The sequence below is a fragment of the Cannabis sativa genome, chromosome X (genome assembly GCF_029168945.1).
Source record: "Cannabis sativa cultivar Pink pepper isolate KNU-18-1 chromosome X, ASM2916894v1, whole genome shotgun sequence".
In the NCBI taxonomy this organism is placed as follows: domain Eukaryota; kingdom Viridiplantae; phylum Streptophyta; class Magnoliopsida; order Rosales; family Cannabaceae; genus Cannabis; species Cannabis sativa.
The window spans coordinates 16,075,587-16,086,559 of NC_083610.1; the positions used below are offsets into that span (position 1 = coordinate 16,075,587).

Below are 10,973 nucleotides of genomic sequence, written 5' to 3' on the forward strand. Positions count from 1 at the left end.
TTATTAATTTAAATAATAAAAAACGACACAATCACTATTTGCTATTATATAAATACTGAGTTAATATTACGTGCAATATACATATATTATATTCTTAGTTTTTGTTTTAGTTATATATTTTTAGTTGTATAGTTAAAAAATGTTTAATTTAAGTGTTATTTATAGAAAGAAAAATATAATAATATAATAAATTTGTTGTATTATTAGTTGTATACTTTTAATTGTTTTTGAAATATCATACACTTTTTTTTATTTTTATTTTTTTAAATAATAATAATAGAAATATACTTTTGGGCCTTTTTCATTTTTACAGTTCAAAATAGTTTTTTTTTTTTTTTTTTTTGTATTTTCACGAAATTCTACATAGAAACTTCTATTGCAACTAGCGCTGCAACCTAAATTGCAACAAAAAAATCGTACAGAAATCCCTATTGCAACTAGCACTGCAGCTACTGTAGAAACCCAAACCGAAAATTTAAAAAAAAAAAAGTTAAGAAAATAGTATATGAAGTAATTCCCCTATACATTTTTTTGGTAAAAAAAAATAATAGTAGAAAGATATTTTTGTAAATATATGCAACGGGTTTAAATTTAAATTACAATATTAAAAAAAAACTTTATATTATATAAACACAATTAATATAAGATAAAAAACATAGGTGTAGTAAGTTTAATATAAGATCATACATTAAGAATGAAACAAATATATGATCTTGGAGTACCATTATTATCGCAAATAAAAATTTATATTATCATTCATGTATTATGTTCGTATTATTTAAAGTTCAAACTTTAGTATGAACAACATTGTGTATACGCACACATGAATAATTTAATAAGTTGGATAAATATTAATATTGCAGGAACTCCTTATCCATAATTTAGAAGTCACTCTGAAAGAGTTATAGATAATATATAGGCATAGATAATATACGATGATATTTTAAAAGTAATAACAATAATCTTATGAGATATATGATCACCAAAATAATTATGGATTGTATGTGCATGAGGGGGAGACATATTCTTGTTGCACTCTTTCTTCCTTAGCTCGGGTTTTATCCCACTGGGTTTTTCTGGTAAGGTTTTTAACGAGACAACTTGCAAATAATTATGAATATATATTACACTATTTTTTTCTTAGCTCAGGTTTTATCCCACCGAGTTTTTCTGACAAGATTTTTAACGAGACAACTTTAAATAATGCTAATATACTTATACTTCATGAATCAAGTAGATAATGTGTGTAACTGAGATCATTAGTTGAGTACATATGAATTACACCATAAAGAAGTACCAACAGTTCTATATGAAGGATAATTGCTTGCATCGCTAAAGGAATGTAAATTGAAGGAGATAAAACCCATTTAACTAAATTCTTCTTTACAGATGATCTTCAAGAGAGCGGTGATATCAACTGATGTTTAATAGATTTAATCAAGCAACAAATAATGCATACATATTCACAATTCTTACGAACATCAACATTTGAGAAGACGACATACAAGATTAGACTTCGTCGATTAAAAGAGCTCCACGAATACCTAAATAAGACGGAGTCAATTCATACTACACTCTTTTTTCCTTGGCCGAGTTTTTATCCTATTAGGTTTTCTGGCAAGGTTTTTAATGAGATAGTTATTATGGACATTCAAGGGGAAGTGTTATAAAATATTATATATATGGATGTCCAAATCACCCAAATCAATTATACCATAAATACTATTGTTTTTTTTATTTATTTCATTGACTTAGTTTCCCATTATTCTAGTCAAAGTTTTATATAAATAAGAATTCACCCCATGTTGCGAAAATTATTAATTACTACGCAAGTGCACGCAATCAAGTAGTATACTCACGCAAGTGAGGTCGAACCACAGGGAATTGGATTAATTACTACTAAACTATACTTATAATTCTATTTGGCAAATCAAAAGTATTTATGATTGAAAAAGGAAGAAAGAAATTCAAGAAACTTAAAGAAACAAGTGAATATTAATCAAGATGAGAGATTAGGGAGACGAATCCTGTTGTTAAGTTACCAATGTTAATGTCTAATTGCTATCATTCTCTTGAAGTGAATGACAGATTATAAATTAACCTAGCTCTTTTCAGATCTTCTAGGTTCTAAATCTCATGCTCTCTAATTAATCTCTTAATTAAACTAACATGAAATCAGCATTAAGCAATAATCTAAATGTCATAAAGGCTATGTAAATACTTTCGTTTCACATCAAAACTTAGACTATCCAATTTTAGCATTCTCAATTCTCACTTTTGAGATTTCGAATTGAGATCTTAAAACATGTAAAAGGTGATCAATCTTGCACATGGAAATTAAACACAAATATGAATAGTGTTCACAATCAAGATGGAGGAATGGCAATTATTCATTAACTAGGAAAAACTTAAACAACATTCATCATTCTCCCTAAATAGGAGTTTAGTTCAAAACATCCATAATCAAATCCATAATTAACATTGAAACAGAAAATAGCATAGAAAAATTAAAGAGAAGAGAAAGAACTAGTTGAAGCAATTGATCCGGGTCGCCACAAGCCGCTCTTCTCGCCTCCTTCTTTGTTTCTAGGGTTCTAATTCTGAATAATCCCTAATTTTCACGAACTCTCTCTATTTAAACCAAGTCTCATCTTTAAAATTCGTGAAATTACAAAACTGCCCAAAAATCCCGTCACAGGGTCCCTGTCGCGACTGGCAAAGCCCCCGTCGCGACGGGAGTTCAACTTTGACTTCTTGAAAACTTTCTGCCAGTTCCCGTCGCGACTGGCATGTTCCCCGTCGCAACTGGAACAGGCAGCGACACAATTTTAGTTTTTCTTCTCGATTCTTTCACCACTTGTCCTCGATTCTTATACATACTTTCTTTAAACACTCGGGGACCTGAAACAGAAGAATCAAGCGTAAAATAACCCTAAAACTAGAAACAAAGAGTGAAAACTAACCGAAAATATGACCCGAAGCTTTGACTAATTTTAGCCTAACACCCTAGTAAAATAAATTAATGAAAAATTCTTATTCAATTTCTCTTTCTCTCTTATCATTCTTATTCATTTTTTCTTATTTATTTTATATTATTTATAATAAGTTTATAACAAAAACCACATTATTTATACTCACTATTCACAAACTCCAAGCTAATATACTCACTAATAATATTAACATAAACTAATAACTAAATTGCAAACTTTAAACTAATCTCTTTATTTGAAAACTTATTTAGTAATTTTCTCCTAATTAGCTAGGTATGCATTTGAAACAGTTGATGACACTAATTTCTTATAATGTACACTTAAATAGTACAATGGTTTTATAATTTAGAGCCTTGCAAATAAACAAACAAAATCATTTGTTCAAAACCTTCTAATATTACTATTTTAATTTTAATTAAGAGATTATGATTAGAGATACTTTTGTTTTTAACTAAATTTTTAGCCAACTGATGCAAGTCATAATAAATGAAATTTAAACTAAAATCGTAATATTAGATGTAAATAATGACATTAAAATTCACAATAAATATAAGAAAAGACACCAAAATTTAAAAAGGTTCAGTCCTAGATGTCGGTAATAACTTACTCTCCTTGTGTTTTATTGATCAAAGTTGCAAAATAAAAAACAGGCTCTTGAATGCAAGAAAAATAACAATGGCAGAGTCTTTTCGCTCTAATCAAATTTTCAGATCTCTTTCTTAAGTCATGGTTGACCCTTTATGTAGGAGAAAAGGTCGGTGCTTCTCACTTCAAGAGATGCGATCAATGCGGTGTTATCTCAATCGCCTCCTTAATTTTTGAAGGTGGTTGAAATCTGATTCTTATGTTTATATCCCTCTATTTTTGTGGCTTTGTAACTGTCTTTGAACTTCTTGCGGGATTTGAATATTTGAATTAACTACTAACGATGAAGGTCTCCCGAGGGTGTGACATGATCGTTAACCACCTTCGGAGATAGAAGCTAATACTTGGGGGTAACACCCCCGAGACCTAACATGAGGAGGGTGTCAATTGCTATCTCGGGGTGACCCCCGAGACCCCTTTGATGTTGTGGGTAGTCATGGTGTCATGGATGTACTCATCTACTTTTGAGATTGTCATTACGTCCATGGTGGGGGTAGTGTCATCTACCCCCTAGACTGATTTGACCCATAGGTGTGTGGTGATCGTTTATCCCACCTATAAATTAGTCTACCCTTTTTCCTTCTTGGAGGCAACCACTTTGCTCAAGCTAGGCGTAAAGCCTAAAGGTGAGTGTCAGACTTTCATTCCAACGATCATGACCAACCATCATGACTAACGGTCACCCCAACGGTCATAACTTTACATATTCTCCATTAATCAAATCCTGATATTTCTGTGTCACGTGTCATTACTCTTGCCACGTAACCGTTGTCAAAGTTTAGATAAACACTTATATATGAGAAATGTAAAAAGTATTAGTAGTGTTTAGCACTAGGTACTAGCTACTACAAGTATCACAAAATATTATATTATTATTGATATTATTAAATATTAATTTTTATATATATATATTTTAATTTAATAATATCACTAATCATTTGAAAGACCTTATTTGATCAAAGAATTGAAAAGACATTATTGGTGCCTGATACCTTCCTCGGTATCATACTTGTAACGTCCCCGCTTCAAGCCTCCATTGGGTCCTTACACCCACGGAATGAATGGCTCTTATACACGAGTACGTCACTTTGGCTGCTTCATGGACAGATGACTGACCCTACAGACCAACACGAGTGTTTCGAGCGTGCTTTGTCCTCACTCGCACGCTTCCTGGGAAAACTTCCCAGGAGGTCACCCATCCTTAAATTACTCCATGCCAAGCACGCTTAACTGTGGAGTTCTTTCGTGATGGGCTACCGAAAAACAAGATGCACCTTGTTGATATAGGTAGTACCAATCAATCCATTTAAGCTCTCTTTAACTGTGTAGTCCCATACCTACACAGTCTCAGAATCATCCCACTTGACTTTCCCCAGGCGGTGTGGGATTGCACAGCTTAACCGGTGTTTCCCTGCATCACGGGACTATTGACTGTCACAATCACCCCCCCTTATGGGGTCCGACGTCCTCGTCGACCACACTTCCGGCTGGGTCAAGGCTCTGATACCATTTGTAACGTCCCCGCTTCAAGCCTCCATTGGGTCCTTACACCCACGGAATGAATGGCTCTTATACACGAGTACGTCACTTTGGCTGCTTCATGGACAGATGACTGACCCTACAGACCAACACGAGTGTTTCCAGCGTGCTTTGTCCTCACTCGCATGCTTCCTGGGAAAACTTCCCAGGAGGTCACCCATCCTTAAATTACTCCATGCCAAGCACGCTTAACTGTGGAGTTCTTTCGTGATGGGCTACCGAAAAACAAGATGCACCTTGTTGATATAGGTAGTACCAATCAATCCATTTAAGCTCTCTTTAACTGTGTAGTCCCATACCTACACAGTCTCAGAATCATCCCACTTGACCTTCCCCAGGCGGTGTGGGATTGCACAGCTTACCCGGTGTTTCCCCTTACGGATCACGGGATTACTGACTGTCACAATACTGTTATTGGTGTAATTAAGTATTAGGTACCATATAATTTAAGAGAATAATTTTTTAAGAATATTACTAACTAATCGTGGAGCGCTACCTATATAAAGTGTTGGACACTACTAGTATCCCGTAATAATAGTATTGCTCATTTGATTATGGTAGTAGTGAGCACACTAATACTTAATATTAATGCACAAATAAATCTGCTTCTTTCTAATCACAAGTTTAATTCGTGATTCATGGTTCATGGTCTCTTAAATGATTGTTAAACTTGAGAAAGTAAAATACACGAGAACCAAACAAGTAAAATATACTTAATAAATTCAGATACCAAAAGTTAATATGAGGGTAAAATTTTACAAAATTTAGCCTACAATGAAAGCTAAAATAACAAATAGTAGTAATAGTACTTTATTTTTTCCCCTAAAAATAAAAAACAAGAAAAAGTAATTTTATTGATTTGGGAGTAATTTAAGTAGTAGTAGTAATAGTAGTGCTTCTACTAGTACGTAAATGAGGTTATTATATATATAAAAAATAATTACGAAAAATGGTAAAAAGACACGTGTGTTACTGGTTATAACACACGTGTCAAGTCATTCTTCAAAATTTACTTCAGTGAGATATTGCAGCGGCCATAGCTGGAAGTCGATCTCTAAGGCTGGAAAGATGAGTGGCAGAGGAGGCTAATGGGGTTTCTGTACGGAGGAATTGGCCAACGATGGCAGCGCTGCGCCTAGACACGAGCTTATTCCAAGCCTGATCGGCCTCCTTGCCTCGCTTTTGGTACACTTCGGTGGCGTCAAGGCGATGAAGTTTCCAATCCTTAATATATCTAAGTCGATTAATGTTGTCCAATTGTCTACTAGCCAGTTTACAAGTATTTTTCTTGATTTCATTAATGGCTTCTTCTAGTAATTTAGATTTAGTTTTAGAGTCCAAATGGGTTTCGTTTCGGAAGTAGTTATCGAATTCTGGAACCCCAATTGCCCTGCGGATCCCTTTGCTGTAATCGGCATTTGGGTCGAACATTTGTCTCACCTCTTCGATTAATCCATTACGGACCATTTGGTCGACGCGTTTGGAGACATAGGAGTGGAGAATGGGCATGAAGACGTCGACCCAGATGAAGCAACAATCGTATCTGGACCTGTAGTTATCGTCCACCAAGTGTTCGATGAAAGAGTTTGAACCCCCGACAATGATTGGAAGCTTACGGTGGCTCAAGATATCTTCCATGGCGAGTGAGGTCATGTCACAGAAGTCTTGAGCTGTGAAATCTGCATTGGGCTTTACTACCCCAAGCAAATGGTGGGGTACCCCACGTTGTTCTTCTTCAGTGATCTTGTTTGTGGCTATGTCAAGGCCTTCATATATTTGCATTTTATCTGAGTTTATTATTTCTGCAGGGAAAAGGGTCGCCAAGTCAATGGATAGCCTCGATTTTCCAGTCCCTGTTGCCCCCATCACGATCACCACCTTGTCCTTTGGACGCCTTTGAGTAAAGGTATTCAATTTCAGTCCACATGGTGGGATATGCACTGCTGGTTGCAATTGTTTGCATACAGGCATCATTTTTGGTTTTGGAGACTATATCTGTTGAATTACCAAAAAAAGAAAAGAAAAGAAATTTAGTATGAATGAGTAGAAAGTAAATTCCGGGTTTTGCTTTTAATTCAGGTCAATATATCAGAGTGGAGTCAAAGTTGAAGAAAGGGTGGCAAACTTGATATGAGAAGATAATATAATTAAGTTGGCAATGGCAGCCTCACCTTAGGAGTGCAATAAATGTTGGACGCGGCAACCTGAATGAGTTTTGAGATGGTCTGCAAACAGGTAACACGTACTCTTGTTGCCTTTATTGTTAAATTCTAGTATAGAAAAAGGGTAATAAATGCAAGCAAACAAAATATATTTAATATAAAGTTCAGTCTACTTCTTAACTCAAATAGCAAGGTGAGACCAAGTATTTATAAGGGCTGTATATTATATACGCCAAATGTGTCAAGTGGAGCTTTCTTTTCAAACTGAAAAAAAAAAAGTGGCCACAGTGCTATTCTTTTAGTGAAGAGAGAGTATATAGTTATTCTCTGTAGAAAAAAGTTTGATTTTTTTGTTTTGTTTCTTGTGTTTTGGAATTCTATTTCATATTTAGCACTAAAAGAATTTCAGAACATGGAAGGGAAAGGGATGGGCCAAAATAATAATGTCCTTAGTGGTTTTCGTATTATTGGATGAAGAGAGTACTCAACAATTTGCATTAGAATATGACCTTTTATTTATTTGGGCTTTCTTCTTTCAAATCTGTTAATACAAGTTATTGCACCAGTTGAATGAACACATTAGTTTGAAAAAAAAAACTTATATGAATGTGCACGCGCGTATTATTATATTTCACACTTATCCTAAGTTAAATAGGATTATACAACATATTATCATCCATATAATAATCCAAAATAGTATGTTTCTTTTGGTCAATTATAAATATTGTTCTTTCATACACTATACTAATTAAGATTCTTAAAACGACATCCTATTGTTACGACAATTGGAGTCAACTGTGCATGAAATCGAAACAAATATCCGATTCTCTTTAGGCAAGTGGTTTTGAAAAAAATTAATACATAAAGAAGAAAATAACAGACTTTCTTGGCCTTGGATTTGGGCATTAGATCATATCTTGGCCACTTAATCTTTTTAAAAGTGGTGAGCTCTGGTTCATTAAGGCAATCATTTGTAAGAGATAATTTGGGGAAAATATATTTTATATATATATACATCATGTACATGTAATAATGTACGGAAGATCATTTAATTGGTTGAAAAGGGATAATACTTTTTTGCTTTTCTCTCTTGTTTTAGTCTGAAATATAGAACATTATAGCACTTCACTACATTCTCACTTTGAAAAACGAAGCAAAGTTAAACCCATTATTATAAATAAATTAATTTATTAAATGAATGAATAAGTTAGTGCACACAGCATTACTTGTGATATGATTCTTTCTTTTTGTCTTCCATAACTTGTTATATGCTTTTGGCTTTTGAAATTTGGTTTTATAAAAAAAAAAATGCTTCTTCTTGATGAACGATAACAAAGGTTGTCATAACTCATTACTTAGTAATATTTTTGGAAATAACTTTTAGTAAAGATACATCTACCTACTCTTTACAGAAATAGTAAATCTTAACTTAACCACTCTCACTCTCAGTATGAAATGATTTGTTTTGTAATAAAAGGAGAACCATCTTGGAAGATTTGGATAATCTTGAAAATTAAGTTGAAAAGAAATGGAAGATAAGATGGAAAAGAGTTTGGGTTAAGTTTTTCCTTCTTTTGTTGCTGTAAAACTATCACATCTTCAGTCATTCATTCATTCAGAGATGAAATGGGTTTGATTCAAAAGTGCTAAAATCACGCTCAACTCCGAGATTTTAGACGATGTGATGCTCTGAATTACAATCCCAAAAACCTAATAATTCAATCATTATTATATGGCTATGAACTTCCAATCCTTTGAAAATAACTACTCAAAAAGTAACTTAGTTTCTTTCTTTCTATTGATTTTCAATAATTTTAGCCGACGAAATGAGTGACTGACTCTCTATGCTTACAGCTGGCCAAATTTATACTATAATAAATAAATAAATAAATGAATGTATCAAAACTGGTTTGGTTGATTAGAAAATTATTGACAAGTACATTGAAATGATTCCAAAAGTAGAAAGATAAGGATTGAAATGATTCTATGAGAAACCATGTATGAAATTATGGAAAGAGGAAAAAATATGACTGAAAAGAAATGATGATTGATTAGCCACCAACAATACCATTATTTAAATACCAAAGTCAAAAGATTTCAGATGAGCATTGAAATTTAAATGGTCGTACATTGGTATTTGGTATGCCTAGGAATAGGAATGGTGAGCATGGACATGGTTTTTTTTTTTCTTTGAATTATATCATCTTCATTTCTACGTGGTAATAATTATATAAAGAAAACTATATACGTAGAATTATATTTATACAGTCAATGCAAAATATATCCCAATTCTAAACTTAATCCATCCATCAGTGATGCAATATTCAAAGTTGCAACTTTTCATAATTCAATAATTACTGATTAATTACATCGTTTTATCAAATTCCCCACTTTCTATAATTTGATTACATCAACCAAATCTTATCAAATAATTTGTTAAAAACAAAAATCTGATCAAATAATTAACTTAAAATATTTAAATATTCTTTTATAAACCATAGTTTTCGAAATCGACAATCCATGCATCAAAGCCAATCATATAATGTATATTCTTGGAAATTTTCTTACAATCAAATACACAATATATATAAGAATTACCTATCATGAATAATATTGAAAAAAATTGAATTTTTATATTTAGTTTTTTTTATTTAATTAGAAAAATCTTTTATTTTTATGTTATATTGATAATAATTATTTCATTGGCTAAAAAAATCTTTTTTTTTTCAGTAAAAAAAAGTTGAGTTTGACATAAATATTTGTAAATAAATATATTTTTGATATAGTTTAAAAAAGATATTTTTTTTTTATATAGCTAAATTAAGTATAAAAATTCATATTTTTCTTTTATTATTCGTCATTAGATCAAATACATTTTTCCCAAAAGTCATTTCTTTCCTCATGGATACTTAGGCTATGTTTGTAAGTTAGATTTTGGCCAAGAAAAAGTAGGGAAAATGTAGGGAAAAAAAGTAAAAAAAAAATTATCATATTTGGTATGGAAAGTAAAAATTGTATAGAAAAACACTCAATTCGACAATATTTTCCATTTCAAACTTGAAAAATTAATTTATTTATTTTTTTGTTCTAAACACTTTTTTTCTTACATTTTTCCTACATTTTTCTTTCTTCACTAAAATTTAACTTCCAAACATAGCTTTAGAGAAACTCTATAAAAGCTTTTAAAAATATACAAGTCTCGTATGCTCAACCTAGTATCTAAAGATGATCATATTCTCACCAAGTTCTAACACCACACAACTAGTGCTTTCAACAAGTGTGATGGTCGATGTTTTGCAAAAAATAATTTATTTTTACAATAAGAATTATTAAATAATTTACGGTAACAAGTTGGTTACTTCCTCACACAGAATCAGAACTACCAGTAGAAAAATGATTATGAAAAAGTTTATGCTATACAAGTGCACGAATTGCTTTCAGTAATAAAATTAATAAAACCAAGTATCAGCCTTAATCCAATTCGCCAATATTAATTGAAAAACCGTGTTTTTGCAAATGTCAGTTGTATATACGAAAATATAAAAACTGTACGCGTTTGCAGCAGCAGAAAGTAATTCTGCTACAGCAGAACTGAACAGGCAGAATATAAAATATTTGCAGAAAAATAAATAACTTG

The 10,973-nt window shown here is 32.2% G+C and overlaps 1 protein-coding gene and 1 long non-coding RNA gene across 2 annotated transcripts; one reads left to right on the forward strand and one right to left on the reverse strand.

Annotated features, from left to right (window-relative positions):
- Positions 1-5,884: 5,884 nt before the first annotated feature.
- On the reverse strand, positions 5,885-7,487 carry LOC115703284 (adenylate isopentenyltransferase 3, chloroplastic). The gene is made up of 2 exons (XM_030630774.2): positions 7,346-7,487; positions 5,885-7,169 (listed from the first exon to the last, which is right to left on the reverse strand). Exon 2 carries the CDS (start codon positions 7,146-7,148, stop codon positions 6,189-6,191), a length of 960 nt encoding a protein of 319 aa, XP_030486634.1. The 5' UTR covers positions 7,149-7,169; positions 7,346-7,487; the 3' UTR covers positions 5,885-6,188.
- On the forward strand, positions 6,745-7,876 carry LOC115703300 (uncharacterized). The gene is made up of 3 exons (XR_004009080.2): positions 6,745-6,884; positions 6,983-7,080; positions 7,254-7,876. It is a non-coding gene; the product is annotated as an uncharacterized LOC115703300 (long non-coding RNA).
- Positions 7,877-10,973: the final 3,097 nt, after the last annotated feature.

Coding starts and splice junctions, on each gene's coding strand:
- LOC115703284 (XM_030630774.2), bottom strand. CDS start 7,148: ATGATGCCTGTATGCAAACAATTGCAACCAGCAGTGCATATCCCACCA.